This window comes from Pempheris klunzingeri, chromosome 2 (genome assembly GCF_042242105.1).
Source record: "Pempheris klunzingeri isolate RE-2024b chromosome 2, fPemKlu1.hap1, whole genome shotgun sequence".
Lineage (NCBI taxonomy): Eukaryota > Metazoa > Chordata > Actinopteri > Acropomatiformes > Pempheridae > Pempheris > Pempheris klunzingeri.
In genome coordinates this window covers 18,905,061-18,926,616 of record NC_092013.1, presented here as the reverse complement: position 1 = coordinate 18,926,616, position 21,556 = coordinate 18,905,061, and the positions used below count along the sequence as shown (strand labels likewise).

Below are 21,556 nucleotides of genomic sequence, written 5' to 3'. Positions count from 1 at the left end.
CGAGCTTTGGAAACATCAAGTGGACTTTGTGTTGGGAATGTTTTTTACCTTCAAGATAGATAGATGTGCTTTATTGATCCCAAACTGGGAAATTGTATCATTACAGCAGCATAAATAAAAAAACACTACAATGACTTCAGTCTCAATATGCGTTTGTTAACCTGTAATTTATTCAGATTGTTGTTACCAAACTTAGAGCACAATGTTGATGTCAGTGACATTTGTCTCAGTGACTTGTAGTCCTGCAGGTTGATTAGTACAAAATATAATCAAATAAATTATGTATTATTAAAGGTTAAGAGACGACTTTTAAAAGTCCGCCACACTACCCGCTACCTTGTAAAATAAGTGAGCTCCACCTTTACCAGCAGCAACATTTAGCAGATACTGTACTTGTTTAAAAAAGGAAACTCTTCATGCAGCAAACTGGTTTCCCTACATGGCTCTTGTTAAGCCACAAAGTCAATCGACTCATGGAGAACAAGTGTGTTGCAAATGTTAATGTTTATTTACGGTATGAACAAACTCAAAAAAAAAAGGTAACAGTCATCTCTCACATGATCACAGTAGTAATGCTTTTCAGCCAACAGCCTTGTTCCTTCACAGAAATGTCAATTTTGCTCTGTTATGGCATAAACCAATGATATTGTTTTGAGCGTCATTTGAACAGATGCATATTGAAATGTCGAAACTTAGGCTATGTGGACAAACACATACATATATATATATAATGTGCATGAATGCATCTCAAGTTTTTGCAGATATTAAGATACAAACGACTGCAGGTCACAGACTACTAAACAACTGTAGGGTTAATCTCAAGTATATCACAGGACACTGCTTATGATTTGGCAAAAGTATATGGTCCCACATCAGTAGGAAGGTTCATGATCAGTCAAATTAAACATGTACACTCACTGTTATTGCTGAAAATATATGTATAAAAAATACAAAAAGATCCCTTTGCAATAAATTGTGTAAATTGGGCCCTGTGTATCTCCCATATGATGTCTTTGTTCCAACTGGAAGGCTTTAACACAAGACAGTAATGGAAAAAGAAGAAAAACGTACAAAACACCAAAGTACTGCAAAATGTTGCATTTCAGCATTTCAAAATAAAACTAGTATACACATACAAAATTATATGTGAGAAAACAGAAAAATATGTCTGTCTCTTTGATGGAGTGAGCTCCCCTCCCTCACAGAGGGAAACACAACAGGACTGTCTCGGGGACAAAGAAAGAATAACACTGCAACTCTGAGTCCCCCAGCCCAGTAAGGCTAACAGCTTCAAGTGCAAACATTGGCCATCGCATACTGAATAAGTCACAAAAGTGTTTAAGTGCAACACAGCCGTCAGACCACACCGGAGATGAAATCACAGGTCTCAACACTCTGAAGCCTTTCTGACTTAGTCAGACAAGACTTGTGATGATTTGTTCTGCTGTAAACTGATGCTATTTAGCTGCCAGTTGTTCCACCATCAACGCTCAGAAGGTCCTGTGCGTAGCCGGCCAGCAGATACGCTCTCATGCCACCAGGAGCTTTAGAGGAGAGTTGTCCAGGATGTATTCGCCTATTCCAACAAAGTACATAACTTGTGCAATGCCGAACAGAGGAGCGATGACCAGAGCTCGACAGCCTGCACCTTTCAGGAAGGCCGACGGTCCCTCCCTCCGCATTATTTTACTGTGGAGAACCAGAGGAACAGGCTTATTTTACACATGCACAAAAAAAAAAAAAAGAGGGGTGGTTATGTAACAATGAATGACTCATGTGTCTTACCTCACACAATCCACAACTCCATTGTAGGTCTCCTCATTGGACCCTTTGTTCAGTGACTGCAGTCTGGTCTTCACCACTTGAAAAGAGAAAAAAATAAACATCAGAAACGTTACAACACTGCGATTAATGAACGGGGGCACATCGTGACTCTCATGGCTCTCAAAACTCACCATCACAGGGGTTGACAGCGACAGCCGCAGAAGATCCTGCCACACAGCCTGAGAGGAAGGCCCAGTAGATGGGCGACGACTCTTTGGGGCTGGGTTTGCCCAGCTGGTTCAGGTTAGCGAACAATGGGAAGTAGACAATAGAAAAGGGAACATCCCTGAAAGAAATTCAACAAAAATGCTGAGTCAGACTGAAAACCTGACAAGAGTCACCGGTTTAACAATTTAACACGGTTCCCCTTCAGGGGCAAGAAGAGCTTTACCTCATCAGTGTTGCCCCCAGCCCTTTGTAGAGTCCCTGGATGCCCTGTGTATGGAGGAGCTCCTTTGCTATCTGTGTGGCTGATACGGCTCGTGGTGCCGACACCACTGTGCCAGAGTTGTAGGAGCGGCTGAGCATGGCGTTGGTGGCCACGCGCTTGGCGGGAGACATCATGACTGGTTTCTGCTGCTGGGCCGCCGCTTTGGATAAAAAGACGAAACATTAAAATGCGCACATACGACGGCACTGGGGCTCGGGTTTGGGTGAAATGCTCACACAGATAACATTAATATCATCTCTGTTCTTCTTACCGAGTCTGCCTGCATCCTGGAGCTGTATCTTCAGCATTTCCATGGGGGTGGTGACTATGACCTGGCACATGCCTGCACCACAGCCTGCCAGCATCTCTTTGAACACCGTCAGCCCCTTTCTGTTAACATCCAGAAGAAAAATTAAGAAATGGCGACTCATGGGATTTCCGCGATTGCCTAAGATGATGATATAATGAGATGATTTTGCTCACCCATCCTTGGCCAAGTGATGCCTGAAGAAGTCATTAGCAGCCAACTTGATTGCCTTCTCAGGGGTGACAAGGGTCAGATTTACAGCAGCACCTGAGGAAAAAAACAAACACAGTTAGCAGTGAAGTGACAATCACGTTTTCATTTACCAGAAGTATAAAAAAACCCCCGCTCCCACCATTACAACATAATAAAGTACAATGTACAGCTAATCTAGACACAGAAGACAAATGCTCAAGTTAAAAGTAGCTTCAATCATGACAATGATGTTGGGAGAAATAACACAGAAAATATGAGTTTCAGAAGGAAAATGAGAAAACAAGCCAGACATGAACACAAGAGAAACAAGGAGGGTGATGAATATTCAGAGGAAGATGCAAACATCTATAAAAGTCTATAAAAGTAAAGTGAGCCGGTTTATCATGACAGGACCCACTTTCGTAGTTTCAGAAAGGAAATGTGCGTCTACTGAAAAGAGTCAGTGAGTATGTTAATGACAGACAAGAGAGGTGAAGAGGTGTTAGTGAGAGGGCAGAACGGATCCTTGACTATGTGCTGTGTGTGCAGACTTTGGGCAAACCAAAAAAAAAAACAACCCGAACTGTGAAACCATCTAAAATAAAACTGAAGCTCACCACAGAATTGTTTGAGATGAGCCAAAGTCTGCAAAGACACAATTCATAGTTTGGAAAATGAGGATCTACGACAAGTTGACAGGACAGTGAAGAGACAGCCAGGTAGTTATTTACAAGTAGTCAAAATTACAGAACAAATAGATGGCAAAACAAAAACTTGTGCCTATAGTTTTAGATAGAGCAATATTGTAAGAACCATTTAATGATTCGCCTCCAGCGTGGCTGCGCCTTATCGGCTAGCCTTCAATATCCCAGGGGGACCCAAGTCTGTAATATGAAAAACACAGATGTGCAAACAAGCAGCATTCCTCACACAAGCAGAGACCCAGACTAAAGGCCTCAATTTCCTCATATTTAAAATCATGTCCACAAGATCTTACTTTTCCTTTTCTACATTCAAATCAATGAGCTGATAATCAAACAAGGCATGTGTTTTCCTACTTGCTGCATTAATGCTATTAAATAAATATACACCAGCGCTAAAAGCTGCAAAACCACTTTGCATGAGAACAGCTTTAATGCTTTATTCCCACTCATTACTGTATTTTCAGGTAAATCAAGCAACCCATGCACTTAAAATACACTGTCAGAAGAATCTGCAGATACTCCCAGTCGTTGTCTTATCAACCTCACAATAGAGAGATCTTACCCTCTCCTACGTTTGATCTTGTTCTACATGTTCTAGCCTATTGACTCTTAATATTCAGGTATGTGTGACTCTTACCTCTGTACATTCCAAAGTAACCCTCAGATCGAACTGTCTTGACAAGGCAGTCCATCCTACGGAGCAAAAACACAAGGCAAGTGACGTTAGTGTATGAGCCATTTCAAATAGCTTATTGAAAGATTTCACATTGATTATGTAGTAAAAGCAAATGAAGACCATTTAATTACTATAATGACTTCTTAATAAGACAGACTCAGGGGATCGCTACTGCTGTAAAGAGGAAAACTTAGATGGTGCAGTACATTTGCGTTCCATAAAAAAAAGGACCGCATCATTGGAGATGAACAGGAAAGATTAATAGTCATCATGGACCATCTAGTCAGGAATTTCCTTAATTCTACACATCCATCCTAACGTCCTGCGTGTCATTGTGGGATTAACAAGAATAGTACTGGATTATACAGGAGCGTAGTAGGAATAATGCCAAGAGGAGTGTATCACGTCAAGGCAACAGTAACTAAAAATACTTACATGCTCTTGTAGACCTGCTGGCCTGGTCTCTGATTTTGCAACCTGGTCTTTGCCAAGTCAATGGGGAAGACGCAAGTAACCCCAACTATGCCAGCGATGCCTCCGTTAATGAGCTTGGCTGGGAGGCTGAAAGGAGATGATAAAAAAAGAAAGAATGGCAACATGTTAAAGTGGAAATGAATCTTTAACTGTAAAACTAAAATGGAAGTGGGACTATAATAAGGACTGAAAAATCTCTCTGGGTTGGGCAATGTTCACTATTTACCGACATGATACCGACATTAAATAATTCTTCAATCAAAAGAACAAGCAGATTAATCAATAATGAAAATAATTGCTGGCTGCACCTTAACTATATGATGTCTTTCATCATTGATTAAGATGCCAATTATTTTCTAGTGTAGAAACCGTGATGTCCACCACACTTTCCTAAAGGCCCAGTCAAACCTCAAACCATTATCAGTTTACAGCAAAATAGAAACAAAGACTAAAAGTAGAGAAGCTGAACCTGGCTGATCCCATAATGAGGCAAACACTACCTAATGTGGAGAAAATGAGAATGAATGAAATTTACCTGATCTGCTGCTGAGACATGATGACTTTGAAGAAATAGGCGAAGATAGAAGTATAAACCGAGTGTTCTTCAGTCAAACCAATGCACAGAGTCCTGGACAGAGAAAGCACGATGGGTTACCAAACACAGAGTGCGTGGGCAGGTCTCTCAGTCCTCAGAGGTTATGTACACAGAGATTAACCTCCACCAGAGGCTCCGGCTTATCTAGCCGCCTCACAGTCATGTGACCGTGACGTAGGACATACAGCAGGAGTACAACCCGGGGGGCGTGGCCTCGCATACCGGAACACCATGTATGGGCATGCCCGCCTTCCATACATTTTTACTGCTTATCTACTACAACAGCTGAATTTATGAGGAAAAACTTTTGACTGATTTTGTCGAGTTTTAAGAGGTAACGTCAATGCAAATTAATCACACAGAGCCTCTGTTTCGTGTTCAGATATGACTTTTCTTTTTCACATCTAGCTTCTCAATTGATACATTAATCAAGTATCTTCCACTGCAGAAGATTGAGGGTAGTTAAATTATTGCAAAACAGTTTCCTATCAGGATACAGCGGAATCATAAAATGGTTAAAAGGAGTTATTATCAGTTTAATGCATTAGTTAACGGTCGGTTAACGTTTGGTTAGCAGGCGGCATTAGCTGAGACACCCATTCAGAACAAAACCCTCCCTAGAAGCGACCTAGCCGGCTACGAGAACAACTTTAAAGGCTTACCTTTAAAGGCTTAAGTCATTTACACGTGAATTAAAACAGTTTACTCACCAAAAGATTGTCTTGTGTTTTATTTTTCTTTACGAGTGTTTGAAGGCGTTGGTGTCCGCTGTGCCGGTGTCTGCCGCTAGTGTAGCAATGAGCAGCGCGGACTGGAAATTTCCATTGAGACCCAAAACGGGGCGTGGGCGTGGTTACACTGCCATTGAATGACAGCCAATCACCGCTTGACTACATCACATACTCGGTGCTGATTGGCTAATGTTTACCTCCCCCCTCACTTTATTGGTAGATAGACCGATCAATCAAACTGCCCCACCAGGCAGTTACAAAGACGGCCGAGGGTGTCAGATGAAAGAAACCTTTGTCTGACTACAACATTTGATTATATGGTTGAAAGTTAAAGAATATAATTACCAACGCTTCTTCTGACACACTCTGTGAGAGATTAGCATAATGTCGGTGAGGAAGGCAGGACAGGGTTTCCCAAAAAGGGGATAAGGGTTAAGATCCCATTGTTAGTCTTTATGGGCTAAGATCATAATGGCATTAGGTTCACTGTGTTAAGCTGCTGGCTCTACTAGTGTGAGGACATCAATCTGTTTCTCTCTATTCAGGTGCATTAAGGCTGGTCCTGGTTGTGGAAAGTTACTAAGTACACCACTGTACTAAACTCTACTGAATAGTTACCACTGTGTTCACTTTACACATCCCACTCAACTACAACTACATCAGTTCATAAAATTAAAGCTTATTTACAGCAGCATGCCACATAGTTACAATTAGCTCCTTCTTCATTTGTTATAACATTAAAATGCAGCTTACACCATAATGCATTGGTTAAAATAATGAGATTGTGTAATATATATTTTTAAATAACCATGAGTGTCTTTAAATAAGTGGTATTAATACTTTTATGTAAGCAAAGTATCTGAATACTTCTTCCACCATCAGCAGGACAAATGTGGGTGGGGTAGCTGCAGGGTTTCACTTGTCTCCCATCACCCACTGTTGAGGTGTCCCTCATTATTTGGAAATGCTGAACTCACAGGCGGGATTGTGCACAACTGTGTGTGTACGGAGCAGGTTTTACTGGAGAAGATTCCTGTGAATTCATCTTAGGGAAATAAATGGGAAGTACTGATGTGGTTAGGATGAGGCTAGCACGACACGTCTCTTGTCTGGATTGAATCAGGAACAACAGTCTAATGAATTACTGAAGCTGATGTTTCCTGAGTTCAGACAGACCATCTGGTAAATTCCACTGAAAAGGTTTCGATTTCAGGAACTCACAGTGGGTAGTTTTGGTTACATTATGCAAAACTACACGGTGGTTGCCAAAAACAAGAGGCCTCTTGGTAGCATATAAAGCGGCTTGTCTGAGATGTTGGTTTTAAAGGTACAGGCACATACAAAAGCATCATGAACCTGTCATTTACTGCTCATACATGACTCACGCTGAAAAGGTATGAATATGTATGATTTGTAAGCCAAGTATGCAGCTTTGGCACAAGCAGCATTGCATAGTTTCATAACCATTCTGTTCCATTCATATCTAAGTGGGTTAGTTTGATCAGAATCTTTTAAATGCAGACTGGCAGACATGTAGTCATCCGGTTTTCTTTGAAGAGATACAGTCAAATCAAGAATCAGATAATCAGGGATCGGACTGACATTCACTACAAGCCTTGTTAACACCAAAAGGACTAGTGAGGACAGACAGTCTGTTTTGTCTGTATGATATAAAACTATATTCTGTGCATTAGAAAAGTCACTGATACTAAACAACATTTACAGTATGGGTGTGTATGCTCTTTGGGTTTTATTATTAAAACAATGCTAAAATCAGAACTACTGTATGTGTTAATGTGAAAGTGGCAAACATTTCACTTTTGTCTTTAACGGTCTCTCTCCATCTTCCCCTGTGCATGTGTAATCTAGCAATAACGGCAAACTGAAACACCAAAGGCTGTCAGATTCATCCTCCGGGGACCATGAATCTTTGCGCCACATTAAATGTAAATCTGTCCAATAGCTGCTGAGCTATTTGGGGCAGATGGACCACCAGCCGACACGTCGACGCTGCCATCCCTGGAGCCGCCAGCATGGCTAAAACATTTCTCACATATTTTCTAGTTCAGTAAACACAACACAAACAAAAGTGTACGGTTTGTCTGAATGACATGAGTGGTCGGCATGTGGTCCACATAGCTGCTTCTCATGGAGTGCTGATGGAAGCAAATTCCATTTCATCCACTGCTTTATCCATTAGGGTATTAGGGTTTTCAAAACACCACCACACAGGGAATTTCAGCTGGGCAATTCAAACTATTGTGCCATATTGGTCAGATGGTTTTCGAGTCATTTTAGGTCAGCTTTTAGTGTAAAGTATACAGTATTATCAACCCTGCATTTTGTGGATTTATGACTAAAGCCACCATGTAATGATTTCTACTCAGGACATTCATAACGTGAAAAATAAAATCTATTGTGTAACAATTATGCAAAATATGACTGTACTACATACTGAATGTATGAACAAGTATAAGAGTAAGACAGTTTTAATCATTTAACACGTAGGAAAAGAGGTAGTACAGAAGAAAGACACAAACAATGGACAATAAGGGGGATATAATAGTCAAAGTTTTTTGTCAGCTGACTGTTGCCAAGGTTAAACAGGGTGTCGGGTTGTCAGAAGTTGTACAAGCCTCCTTGTGTTTACAGTGATTCACCATTTTACAAACCGGTTTTCTGTCCATACGTCCCCCCCCCCGTTACGTCATCTAGTTTGTTCCACTTCTGCCCCAAACAGCCGTCCCCTCAAGGTCGCTTCAAGGTGCCTTAGTTTTGTTAATCGTGTTAGGCATCAGTGGCACAGAGGCATAACTTCATATGGGGAGTACTGCAGATCAGAGCTGCAGGAACAGCAAATAAGTTACAGACAATAACTGTCTGAGACTTTTTCATGAGCACAGAAACTTTAATATAGAAATGGTCACCGACGGATGAACGCTGAAACATACAGAAGCGACAAAATATAAAATACGGCAATGAGGGAGCAATGTCACAAAGATCCACATGATGGGCTTATTTCACATTCTCCCACTGGACTGCTGAGCTATTAATAAGCTCCAGCTGTCTGCTGAAATCCCCCGTGTGAATGGGAAACTACTGTAGACACACAAGCTCTATTTGAGATGAGACAAAGCAGCTCAAGAGTTAATAAACTCACACGGTAAATTTAGCGTTTGGTGAATCTTTTGTGTGCGCTGGGCCTGATCTTTGTGGTTCAAAATCCCCAGTGATAATCCATTTAATAAGAAGAGGTGTGTCAACAATCATGTGCCTTCCAGAATGACTGCGGAGGCAAATATAGAATCATGAGGTGACATTGTGGAGCGTCATGGCCTCGTGTTTGTTATGTTGTAAACAGAAAGCTACGGGCCGGCACAGGATGTGATTAAGTCAAGCACAGCTCAGTCAGAGAGCTATTTAGAGGCTTCGGCTTTAATTTGGTTGCATTCAGAGTCTCTCTTTCAGTGTAAACATAATCAGTCACACACACACACACACACACACACACACACACACACACACACGAGTGTACAGGAGGATAAATAATGAAGCTGACAAACATACCCAGTAGGACCCCCCCCCACTGTAAACTGAAATCAGAGCTGCATCACAGACACGTTGAGCAACAAAGGGACAATAGAACAGGCTGGTCATATTGCTTACAGTACAGACAGTGCAGATTATCACTGAATCTATCACAAGCTAAAGGATGATGTTTGTTTCTTCTCTAAACAATCATGGATCATGCGATTTGAGCTCGGTAATTTTTAAAAAACCCACACATGCTGAGAAGGGTAACAACAGCAGAATCAGAAAGGGATCATGTAGTTGCTCTGGTCAGGGTACGGGTAGAGACGCCTGACTGGTTTGGTGCACCTGGCCCCGTCCACGCTGGCCCTGTGTGCGCACTCATCGCTGTCGGTCCTGCAGGAGCCACAGTGGCAGCTGAGCGCCACAGGGTAGGTGAACACGGGGTCGCCGTCGATGGGACAGCCGGGCAGCAGGGCTGTGCGGTATTCCACCTTGTCATAGGTGCATCCTCTCTGGATGAGGAAACGTGTGCCGAGTATATCCCTCATGTTGCTGTCCTGCTCACCACACACACACACACGAGTGAACACAACCTTTGAATAAATGTGCTTTATGTTGTACTCATGGGATGATACTGAAAAGATGCACGCTGACATGAGGACTAAGGTTTGCTGTTATTCAAAACGAGTCACTCTTTTACAGTTTTAAGCTCACTAAAAAAATCTGGTTAGATTAGTCAAACCTCATGTTAGAGATAATGATTTTTAATGTAAAGACCCAAAACGAATTTCAATGTAAATCTTAAGATTTGAATGAACATAGTTTTTAATTCAGAGGATGAGTCCATGATTTTACATATTTAAACAAAGTCTAAAACTAAATCAAAACTTTTCTATTTACACTGTTTATCACTTTGGTTATGATAAAATTGAAATATAGTATAAAAAGTTAATTCACATACTCCAGTCAATCATACTTGAGAATCATTTCTTTTTTTGTCTTTTTTTTTCCACTGGGAGAAATCAATGACAATCTACTCTTTCACAAACAGAACATATTTACCCTCGAGTAGCAAAATCCCATGCAGATGGTCGTGTTGATGGCCACACAGTAGTCACACTCCGGCCTCTCCACGTACAGGGTGAAGTCAGTGGGCAGACACATGGGAACGGCCGGGCTGAACAGCAGAAAAAGGAGCCAGCAGCTGAACACTGCAGTCTCCATCTTACGTTATTTATTTTCTTTCCAACTGATTCGGGACCTGCATGAGAGGGAAAAGATGGAGAGACAAACTGACAACCAGATGACAGAGAGAATCAAAAGTTTGGTATCTTAAATGTGATTCGTTTCCCTTCTGCATGTGTGAGTCACCTGTTGCGGAGTTGCCGTCGCCTGCAGGCCTGATGATTCTGTAGGTCTGAACATCCCTGCTCAACAGTATTTATACGTACATCATGTAATCCACCTTCACCCAAGCTAGCTGTTATCTTCCATCTGTGACCAAAAGGAGCTACTGAGCATTTAGCCCATTATATGAATGACTGAATGAATGAATGAGTTCTGTCATGCAGTAACCATGGAAATTGATGCAATGGATTCTACACTAGCTGATGTGAACGAAAGCTGGCTGGAGACCTTGATATCCTCAATGTTTATTGATGCTCTGCCGAGGAGAACGGAGAGGACGGCAGCGCAGCTTGAACACTGTCGGATGTCACCTCAATTCTGAAGGCTGCCTCCCGTGATCAGGCCTTTTTACGCCTGCTAGATGTGCCTCAAAATGACCAGGCCACTATAAGCAACTATGACCATCCATCTTACCCCAGATCACATTGTATGAAATCTTTAGGTTACCATCAGCACATTTCTCCAACAGTCGACATCTTCAATATCTAAAGTACAGAGCAGCTATCACATGTGACTTTGGTGACCATGACGACATAGTGTCACTCCTTATCCAGAGGACGCCAGCCAACATAAACAGTCAGACAGTTAAACCACAGTCCAACTTTAGGTTTCACAGTTGGCCTGAATGGGAACCCTTGATCTGAACATGACCTGGGGACACTCCTCTGAATACGGGCTAAGAAGTAGAATTCCCTCCAAGCTGAAAGGCTCTGTCTGTCTGAAACACTGTCCGTCCACTAGATGTCATGCAACGCCCAGAAGCTTCATCTCTACTTCAGAGGATACAACAATTGAAAAGAGCAACTTAAAGTTTAACCTGAGTTTTATTTCAGTTTCCAATATAAACACCTGGCTCTTATCTATCTTGCAATGCAAAGTATTTAAGAGCACTTTCTGAAGGTGCGTGTTATCTGATGCTTCGACCATTGTGGCTTACAGAAATCTTCACTAACAAGTCAGTACCTGTACTTAAAAAGGAAGGAATACAATTTTCCAGTCAAGACTGCCAGAGTGCCGGGATTTCCTTATCTATTCTTTTGTTTAATGATTGCAGAGGGTAGTCAAAAGTCTCTCTGACGCGTTATGATATAATTCTGAAGCATGTGGTTGTTGTGTGGTAATGCCATTGTTGTGTTTGTTTTTATCTACTCTTCTTTTTTGGTTGAGTCGACCTGCAGTCAAACACACATTTGTCATAAATTGGGCTACCTCACAAACACACTGGGGAGCCTGATTTTCCTCTCGTCCATTCAGGCCACAGTGCCTCTTGTTGAATTTAAGTCCTCATCTACGACCAATGCTCATCTTTTACAATGCACATGGCTGATTGGCTGATATATGTTGTTGTTCTGCAGTAGTGGGTGTAAATCTGAATCAGTCCAGTCAATGTTGATCTTCCCCCATCCCTCCCCCTGGCGCTTACTCACCCTCACAAACATTAACAGTATGTGCTATTTCATATTCACAAGGACTTACTGGTTAAGACAGTGTTCAGATTGAAAGAAATCAACCATGAAAAGACACCGAATGTTGTACTGACACAAAGGTCCCTGCTACATAGAAAGCAGATGTGCTATGGAAAGCAATAGAGATCACACGTGACTGTGTTACACCTCCAGCAGGGGTATTCCAACCTGTAAAATCTTTAACAGCTTGAAGATTTAACCTGTCCTGCCTCCTGAAATTCCTCATCTAACCCACAACTATCTAGTGACATGGAGCTGTCCAGTATCCAGGAAGACCTCCTGGGTGTGTTACTTCATTTCATGAAGAATGGAGACATATTTCCAATAATTCTCTTGTTTGCCATCATCATAAAACAACGTCAGGGATACCATAGGATCACCACTAACCTTTTTTTTTTTACAGTCACAGACATTATGGCTGACTTCAGTGCGATGTGTCCTTGATGGATTATTAACTAACGTGAACTAATCTTTGCCACTGCCACTTGGAGAAAATGTAGTGGAAGTATCTCATTGTTCTACTATCAGTCGGAGTGACTGTGAGAGTTGATAGTTGGATTGGAAAAGCCGAAAAACAACTGAGGACTAAAACCTTAAACTCTCTTTCAGTTTTAAGTTTTAGCGAAACAAAACGAACTGCTGAACTGACCATGGTCGGTACAGGTGGTCCAGTGGCCACTTTCTCTGTGTGGGATTATGTGGTGTTTGCTGGGACAATTTTGGGGGCCGCTGGCATTGGCCTTTTCCAGGCCATCCGAGGCCGTAAGGAGACAAGCAGCGCTGAGTTTTTACTCGGAGGACGGCAGATGACAGCCGTGCCGGTTGCCATGTCGCTCACTGCCAGCTTCATGTCTGGCATCACAGTCATCGGTACACCTGCTGAAGCTTACCGGTTTGGAGCTGCCTTCTGGACCTTTGGCATCGCCTACACCATCATGTCTGCCATCACTGCTGAGATCTTTGTCCCTCTTTTCTACAGACTGGGGATCACCAGCGCTTATGAGGTAAGGAAATGTCATGGTGACAGGTGCAGCAGCAAATAATAACATAACGTGTATAAATCTAAATAGAAAACATGTCTGGTGTACAAAGCTGCTGCTGTAAAAGTATTTCCTCCAAAAGGTGGGCAGACACTGAAATTAAAAGTAGAGAAACATCCATCCATTCATTGTCTGTGCCGGTTATCCTTCAGGGTCCCAGAGGACTGGAGCCAATCCCAGCTGACTTTGGGGGAGAGGCGGGGTACACCCAGTCAGTCACAGGGACAACACATAGAGACAGACAACCATACACACTCACAACTATTTAGAGTCAACAATTAACCTAACCTACATATGTTCGGAATGTGGGAGGAAGCCACGCAAGCGCGGGGAGAACACACAGAAACACAGAGCCCAGGTTCAAACCTGAATTCAAAACTGGAACCTTCTTGTAAACCCAACAGAGCTAACCACCGCACCGGATGTAGAAACTAAACCATTGCATGTGAACCCCTTCATCAGCTTAATGACTACCATCCCCTTTCATTCCTAGTACCTGGAGTTGCGCTTCAGCCGGCCCATTCGGCTAATTGGGACATCAATGTACATCGTACAGACGGTAAATGCACATTACTTTTAGTATTTGGATGATCAAAAACATCATCTGAATCTCCGTGAAGAACGAAGAACAAGCATGCATAATTAACATAACGACATAAATGTAACATGGTTTTAGACCTCATGCAAAGTGGATTCTTGATATCAGTGCCATGATTGATATGAAACACATGCATGATGTTTTTCCACCTAATCAACTAATGGTGGGATCGTTTTTCAGGCCCTGTACACCGGTTTGGTCATCTATGCTCCAGCTCTTGCACTAAATCAAAGTAAGTCTGTATGTTCTTGCAACAGTTTTGAATAAAAAGCACTTTGTATGTTGCTGCCATCCTCCAGAAGCACCTGCGTTACTATTAATTCACCTTTGCGTAACCTCTCCGTTCTAATTATCTGACTTATTAAACTGTAACCACAACCTGGTATCAGTGTTCTCTCTAATCTATTTATGTTGTCCTGAAAACTGTTAATAAACTACCGAAGCAGCTATTAAGGGATACTGCTTTATATTTTTCCACTGTTTCATCATCTTAAAAACAGACCAAACCTAAAAAAAAAAGAGGTGACCATGTGTTTTGTTATAAAATATGGACAAATAGAGAGAGGTTATGAGAGGTTTGCTGTATAACCAAGCCCATTTTGATATATAAATGAATATGTGTCATCACTCAGTCACAGGACTTGATCTGTGGGGAGTGCTGGTGGCTACAGGAGCAGTGTGCATCATCTACTGCACTTTGGTTGGTACTGTGCATGTCAATAACTATTATACATACATATATATTAACAGTTACAACTAATAGAAACATTCAGTCTGAACAACAGTCCAACTATGTTTGTGTTTGTTATTTTAGTTCATGCTTAATAAGACGGCCTAAGTCATTCTGTGCATGATAATGTATGTGATAATTGGACTCATTTTAACATTGCAGTTAGCTGTAAGTCAGCAGCACTACATTGGAAAGACTTGACAGAAGTACTTGGAAATGATGAGCTGACTCTAACATGGATTTTACTTCAGGGCGGTCTGAAAGCTGTAATCTGGACAGACGTGCTGCAGATGGTGATCATGCTGGCAGGTTTTGTGGCTGTTATAGCTAGAGGAGCTGTACTGCAGGGAGGCCTGACGAAGATTTGGGAGGACGCCGACAAGGGAGGCAGACTAGAGGCGTTTGAGTGAGCACACAAGCAGACTTCTGACAAATAGGATTTGTTGTTTTAAACTGATTATGATACCACATGGGTGGGGTTTCCTGAATCAGACCAATCATCCTATATTGGTGTCCTGTAACTCTTACTTGCTCCGGTATCTAAGAAAGGACACGTCACCGGAGTCTGTACTGCACACAATAATCAAGAAAACTGTGATCAAAAATCAGTGATGCCTGCTTTGTGCCTCAAAAGTGTCATCTCACATTATCAGTCGCATGTACTGTCCCCAAACATTATCTTCAATATTTTCTCACGTGTTGTTAACCTTGATCACAGCTTTGACCCAGATCCTCTGAAGCGACACACTTTCTGGACTATCGTAGTCGGTGGAAGTGTGATGTGGACGTCCATCTACTCAATCAATCAGTCCCAGGTGCAGCGCTACATCTCCTGCAAAACCTTGGGACACGCCAAGATGTGAGCATTCCTGCGAGGCAATGCAAACAGTCCATCTGTGAGTGAAGGTTCCTACACTGACAAGTCTTCTTTCATCCCTCAGGTCTTTGTACGTGAACATGGTTGGCTTGTGGGTAACCGTGAGTCTGGCTGTGTTTTCCGGCCTCACAATGTTCTCTATTTACAAGGACTGTGACCCTCTTACAAATGGTGACGTAAGCACCCTTGACCAGGTAACTGCAGCTGCACTTATCTCCTCATTACTACTCATCATCATGGTTAACAATAAAACTGGTGTATAATTGTTCACCAGCTGCTGCCCTACCTTGTGATGGATATTCTGGCTGTCTTCCCTGGCATCCCTGGCTTGTTTGTGGCTGCTGCATACAGTGGTACTCTTAGGTGAGACAAACGAGGAAGAATTTATTGTTTTACTTCAGAGATAGAATTGCTGTTTTGGTCAGGAAATGATCTAGTGCAGAATTATTTTATTTACATATAGTGGATATACACACTGCCATTTAAATGCAAGTGTGCTGTTGCATATTTTTCAGCACGGTGTCGTCCAGCATTAATGCCCTAGTTGCTGTCACCATGGAGGACTTTATTACTCCAGTGTTCAAAAACCTCACAGAGAAACAGGTGTCCTGGATGAACATGGGCCTGAGTAAGTGGTGTAAAAATACTTTAACAGGAGCTGTTCTGAAGAATGTTTTACTTAAAAACTACTTTAAAATGAGTTTACAGCTCATTCAGATCATGAATGTCACGGTTATCACCGCACAGTACGACTGCTATTACGCCCAGACTCCTTGAAGCTTACCAGTAAACACTAAGATAACTATTATCTTATCTTGTTATTCTTAGCAGGCATGAGTACGACACGATTACAATAGCCTTATAGCGTGAACAATAAAAAACCCAAAAGTTAATCATGAGTGAAGAAGTTCTATAAGCAGACTTCTCACGTCAATATGCACAAGCAGAGGTTAACGCTCAAATAATCCACAGTTTTAGAGAATCACAGCAAACTGGACAGGCAGGAACATGTTGACTCTAGGAACGAGGGAGTGGTGCCACGGTGTCATTTTCTCTGAGAGGGATTCTGTTGCAAAGACAATTCATCATTTTCTTAATTTAATACAGATATTGGTTAGTGTGGATCAGTATGCTGTTTGTCTACAAGGTCACAAAGTTCCTGTTTGTTGTATTGTATGAAAGTGTATAAATTATGCTTTTAGCCCAATAGCACTATGCTCTGGATTTCATTTGTTAAACTTTGATGATCTTTTGTCCACTCAATAACGTTGGCTTTAACACCTCCCAGGTGTATTGTTTGGGGCCCTGTGTATTGGGATGGCTGGAGTTGCTTCACTGATGGGAAGCATTCTGCAGGTGAACCTCTCCCACACCATGCACTAACAGCACTGCCATTCATTGCTCCACAGCACTGCCAAGAGCTCAACATTGAGAACTGCAAGACTCTTCATAGTTTTCTATTTTCAGGCAGCTCTGTCCATATTTGGCATGATCAGCGGGCCCCTTCTTGGTCTTTACCTATTAGGCATGCTATTCCGCACATCAAATTCAACAGTGAGTATTCCCTGTTACTGGAACACTCGCTTGCACAACTGCACCTTCTACCAAGACAAAAAAATCAAATATTACACATCCAGGAAGTATTTGACTTTTTACTTTGCAGGGAGGACTTGTGGGAATGATCCTTGGTCTGGTGTTGACTCTGTGGGTGGGGATTGGAGGCCAGATTTACCCACCAACAGCTGAAAAGACAAATCCTCTCCCACTCTCCACAGTAGGCTGCAACAGCACAATGGGCCAAAACTACACAACAGCAGCCCCGTGGACCAGTCCAGTGACTCTGACACCGCAGTCTGAGTGAGTCATCTGCTGTTAATGAAGCACATGATATGGGCACAGTAAATGGGAATGCTCATTAGCATTTAAATGCAGCAAATACATACCAAGTACAACAATGATTCAAGACTGGGCTGAAAAAATGAAATCACTAAACGATCAGGCTATTTATTATCAAGGTAAGATCAGTCAATCAATCTTTATCGATATAGATATGTGTTATCCCAAGACGCTTTCGATAGAGAGCACGTCTAGACCAAACTCTTTTATTAAGAGAGAGACCCAACGGCAGAGGGAACGGATGCTCACGCGTGAATGCTACAATGCTAAGCCACGGTCCATGCAATCATCGTTTTTCTGGACTACATTTAGAAATGTTATATTGGCTTTAAATGCACAGTGATTGAGTGAAAATCCAAATCCACAATAAGATCCAAAGGCACTTTAGACAATTCTTACATAAAATTAAATTAAAAAAATTTTTATTAATCAACTGCTTCCACTACCAATGTGTTGTTGGATATCTTTGGGGATTTGGCTTGTTAGTGGGACAAAACAATACGGTTATAGACCAAACATTTTATAGACCAAACCATTAATTAAGAAAATTAACAGCAGATTTATCCATAATAAAGATAATCATTGGCTGAGTCAGCCGTGGCAATCGTGGTGGTGTAACAACTGTAGAACAACAGGGGGACGGTTACTGAAATGATTCCCTGTGTGTGTCAGTGTTCGTCCAGCTCTGGCAGACTCCTGGTACTCTCTGTCCTACGTCTACTTCTCTCTCTTGGGTACACTGACCACAATGGCAACCGGCCTGCTGGTGAGCATGATCACAGGTGAGACATGATTTCCCAACCTCTGCTTCCACTGCAGAGGCACATCAATACTTGCACCATCCATATTACAATCAAAATCTACCATAAAACACGTCTTTTCAGGTGGATGCAAGCAGGAAAAGCTTAACCCCAATCTGTTTGTAAGGAGGAGCGACCTGATCTGCTTCAACTGGTGTAGCAAATCAGAGGTACTAACAACTGACCCTTCTGTTGGATGATGGGAAACAAATTAAGGATTAATTATATGACTCACCAAACTGCACAGCATTTTGTAATATGTCAACGATTTGCTTTATCTTCTCAACTCACAACAGGCATCAGACATCACAGAAAAGGTGGCAAAAGACTTCCACATGGGAGCTGACAACTCAGCATTCACCGACGTTGATGTGATGAGTAAAAATGTTGAAAACAACACCAGACTGTAACACTGCTATATCACTACGTTGTTCCTTCAATAAGACATTTGAATGCCTTTTTTAACGAGCACAAGAATGAAAAGCCACAACTGTTTTGCCGCTACATCCCTGTGGTGCTTTCGATTTGCACAAATAACTGTAACTTGATTACCTGTATGTGTTTTAAACATGTTGCTAAAATTGAAATACTAAATAATTTAGACTTTGCATTAAGAAAGAGCTTGAAAACTTGTGATAAAACTTGTCTGAGATACAAATTAACGTCAAAAGGATATCACTTAAATTCCAAAGCGTTATATATTTATGTCTCTACCCAACTGAGAATCAGAGTGTTTTCAGCTATTGAGGTATCATTCAGAACTGGTAAAAGGGCAAATAACACAAGATCGCCACATCTAGTACACTGATTGTGCTGCTCCCATGTCCTGTTTAGCGTGATGTGGCAATACTGCTTCACTTTTATTGCTCTGTTCAATTGTTCTCCTGATAGCAGCCTCTCGCTCAACCTGAACATTGTCCTCTTATACAGACATGTGTGCTGGAATACTATTTATTATTCTACAATTTGCATTATAGCGTTAAACAACATTTTCAAACAAACAACAGCTGTCTGTCCTCTGTTTCATTGCTTTGCTCTTAATGTGTGGAGATTGTGCACATGAACTACCAATTAGTCACAAATTCTACTTGTTAATAACTATTTTGCACAAACACAATCATACAAATTCAGCCCGTTGAACCAGTGAGTGTATGACCTTCATATATAGTAAGCGAGAATATAGGGCAGTGAAGCCAAGAAAAATACATTTACTGTGGAGTTAATGTTTTGGCAACATGGTTTCTCTTCTACTCAGGGCTGAGCAAGAGAGAGACACACAGCGAGAGAGAGAGAGAGAGAGAGAGAGAGAGAGAGAGAGAGAGAGAGAGAGAGAGAGAGAGAGAGACTGAGCTTTGGTCTAGGTAATAACTGGGTTCTTTGTCTCCCTGGCAACATACAATAGAGGAAGTTTACAAAGCAGTGACCTGCCCACTTTTACCTGCCACTATGCCAGCAAACCAACCCTTCAGCTGTCGTAGGTTTGTAGGAAGAAGAGAGTCAGCCATGACATGGAGGCAGACTCACTGCCAGGGAAGTGAATTCAGTTATACTAAGTTATACTAAGACGCAACAAAACAAGGTAAGCTTCATTTTTTAAATCAGTGTAGAACGATATGTTTGGAAAAAGTAACTTACTTTTTCATCAAGATTTTCTTAGTCAAGCTTTTACAGCAGAGGGAGGTTAGGAATGTTTCCATTGACGTAACTACAAAAGATGAAAGGTGATAGGCGGGTACGTATTTTCTGTGTGCACATGTTTAGTGAGTAAGAAGTCATTTCCTACAACATGTCTGTTGATGTTATCTTTGAACTGAATATTACTCAGGGAAAAAGATTTTACAGTGTTTCTTTTATGCAAGTGTTTTTCAGCCTCTGTTGTTGTTTCCCTGTGCAGGACTTAATGGTCATGGATACCCTGGTCTGTTACCTTCTGGCTCTTTGTTTTGCTGTGGCACAAACAGAAAAGGTGCCTTCGACTACCACACCTACAACAGCTCCAGGCGTAAACCTGGCACAAGCGAATGCAAACGTGACCTCAAACTCCACTGTACATATAGCTGTTATCTCAAACTTGACTGAGAGCACAACTCCATTTCCCAGCAATGACACATCCGCCGCAAGTACAGCGGCTACAGCTGAGAGCACCGGCCACCTCCAGACCTCTCAGTCAACAACCATCATGACTCCTCTGATAGATAGTACACCACTGACGACCACATCGCCCGGCAGCCACACTCCAACATTCGCTGCACTGACAACACCAGCAGTGCAGACCACAGTAGGTTACAGAAGTACATCTGATTCTACAGGGATTACACCTGCATATTCATCTCACACTGTCAACACAACCGCAGATTCAGTGTACAAAACCACACATGGTAGGCATCTGTTTTACTAAAGATTTAACTGCTCATTGTCTGTTGATGTTCATCTCATGAAAATGATTTTCATTTCTTCCCTTTTGCCTGTGTTACTAGGTTTGGGACTTCAAAATTCTGAAAAGTATATGACTATTATATTCAGCGTTGTTCTTGGAGTGTTCGCCCTAGCACTGGTCGCGTTCATGTTTCACAAATGCAAACACAAAATCCAATACTTGCATCAACCTCTTAACCACATTGAAGACACAGGTAATGAGTTCCTCCTTCATCACACAATCAATGTGAACTATTTTCTTTGTTACTGGCAGTTAAACATACCTATTCAATTTTCAACAGATGCATTTGCGCCAGACGATGACACACTCGTAATTTCTGGAGGACTTTATGACGGCCATCCGATATACGACAACATACCGACCTCAGAGGACCAGTCTCAGTTCCGTCTCGAGTTCCTTCATTAAGGAGAGAGGGTCCCTACAGTTTGAGATGTCACCTTTGGTGCTTCATGGGCATCGACAAAGGCAATTTTAAATTAAATTCTTCATGAGAAGCTAATGGCAGAGGGGAAGGGAAAATGACGATGGGTAGAACAGTCAAACAAGGACAATGCTGATCAATTTGAACTTCACTTTTACTAATGTCAATACTAAGATACATAAATATTTTAAATATATTTAGACCGTTAATCATAACAACTTTTCCCAGACCACCAATAAGAACTTGTGCAGAATTAATGGGATTTCATGTCAACACCCATAAAGATAAATTACACCATACAACAACACAACAAAAAATGTTACTACTAAAAAACAGATAGGATGATGCTACAGTAAATTAAAATGCTACAGTAAATTAAAATCTACCTCTACCTCCAAACCCCAAACAAGCTGGAAT

At 41.7% G+C, this 21,556-nt stretch overlaps 4 protein-coding genes across 4 annotated transcripts; 2 read left to right on the top strand and 2 right to left on the bottom strand.

Moving 5' to 3' along the window:
- Positions 1-485: 485 nt before the first annotated feature.
- Positions 486-6,002, bottom strand: slc25a55a (solute carrier family 25 member 55a). The gene is made up of 10 exons (XM_070838787.1): positions 5,913-6,002; positions 5,143-5,235; positions 4,569-4,694; positions 4,095-4,150; positions 2,738-2,828; positions 2,526-2,644; positions 2,216-2,414; positions 1,956-2,110; positions 1,786-1,861; positions 486-1,689 (listed from the first exon to the last, which is right to left on the bottom strand). Exons 2-10 carry the CDS (start codon positions 5,160-5,162, stop codon positions 1,530-1,532), a joined length of 1,002 nt encoding a protein of 333 aa, XP_070694888.1. The 5' UTR covers positions 5,163-5,235; positions 5,913-6,002; the 3' UTR covers positions 486-1,529.
- Positions 6,003-9,745: 3,743 nt separating this feature from the next.
- tshba (thyroid stimulating hormone subunit beta a) lies at positions 9,746-10,691 on the bottom strand. Its single transcript, XM_070838788.1, has 2 exons — positions 10,530-10,691; positions 9,746-10,024 (listed from the first exon to the last, which is right to left on the bottom strand). Exons 1-2 carry the CDS (start codon positions 10,689-10,691, stop codon positions 9,746-9,748), a joined length of 441 nt encoding a protein of 146 aa, XP_070694889.1.
- Positions 10,692-12,763: 2,072 nt separating this feature from the next.
- Positions 12,764-19,011, top strand: slc5a8l (solute carrier family 5 member 8, like). The gene is made up of 15 exons (XM_070847767.1): positions 12,764-13,344; positions 13,874-13,939; positions 14,159-14,210; positions 14,611-14,678; positions 14,960-15,114; positions 15,427-15,567; positions 15,650-15,779; positions 15,860-15,948; positions 16,101-16,213; positions 16,874-16,941; positions 17,053-17,139; positions 17,249-17,442; positions 18,154-18,263; positions 18,366-18,451; positions 18,578-19,011. Exons 1-15 carry the CDS (start codon positions 12,991-12,993, stop codon positions 18,689-18,691), a joined length of 1,827 nt encoding a protein of 608 aa, XP_070703868.1. The 5' UTR covers positions 12,764-12,990; the 3' UTR covers positions 18,692-19,011.
- Positions 19,012-19,594: 583 nt separating this feature from the next.
- LOC139212872 (uncharacterized) lies at positions 19,595-21,387 on the top strand. The gene is made up of 4 exons (XM_070843434.1): positions 19,595-19,860; positions 20,176-20,659; positions 20,759-20,911; positions 20,999-21,387. The coding sequence occupies exons 2-4, from the start codon at positions 20,182-20,184 to the stop codon at positions 21,121-21,123; spliced, it is 756 nt and encodes a 251-aa protein (XP_070699535.1). The 5' UTR covers positions 19,595-19,860; positions 20,176-20,181; the 3' UTR covers positions 21,124-21,387.
- The last annotated feature ends 169 nt before the right edge of the window (positions 21,388-21,556 follow it).

Bases quoted from the DNA above. Each gene is read 5' to 3' on its own strand.
- LOC139212872 (XM_070843434.1), top strand. From the start codon at position 20,182: ATGGTCATGGATACCCTGGTCTGTTACCTTCTGGCTCTTTGTTTTGCT. The intron at 20,660-20,758 runs GTAGGCATCTGT...CTGTGTTACTAG, and splicing joins AGTGTACAAAACCACACATG to GTTTGGGACTTCAAAATTCT. The intron at 20,912-20,998 runs GTAATGAGTTCC...AATTTTCAACAG, and splicing joins TAACCACATTGAAGACACAG to ATGCATTTGCGCCAGACGAT.
- slc5a8l (XM_070847767.1), top strand. From the start codon at position 12,991: ATGGTCGGTACAGGTGGTCCAGTGGCCACTTTCTCTGTGTGGGATTAT. The intron at 17,443-18,153 runs GTGAGTCATCTG...TGTGTGTGTCAG, and splicing joins ACTCTGACACCGCAGTCTGA to TGTTCGTCCAGCTCTGGCAG. The intron at 18,264-18,365 runs GTGAGACATGAT...ACGTCTTTTCAG, and splicing joins GCTGGTGAGCATGATCACAG to GTGGATGCAAGCAGGAAAAG.
- tshba (XM_070838788.1), bottom strand. From the start codon at position 10,691: ATGGAGACTGCAGTGTTCAGCTGCTGGCTCCTTTTTCTGCTGTTCAGC. The intron at 10,025-10,529 runs GTAAATATGTTC...TGTGGTGAGCAG, and splicing joins TGGGATTTTGCTACTCGAGG to GACAGCAACATGAGGGATAT.
- slc25a55a (XM_070838787.1), bottom strand. From the start codon at position 5,162: ATGTCTCAGCAGCAGATCAG. The intron at 4,151-4,568 runs GTAAGTATTTTT...TTTGCTCCGTAG, and splicing joins CAGCAGGTCTACAAGAGCAT to GATGGACTGCCTTGTCAAGA. The intron at 2,111-2,215 runs GTAAAGCTCTTC...AATTTCTTTCAG, and splicing joins CTGGGGGCAACACTGATGAG to GGATGTTCCCTTTTCTATTG.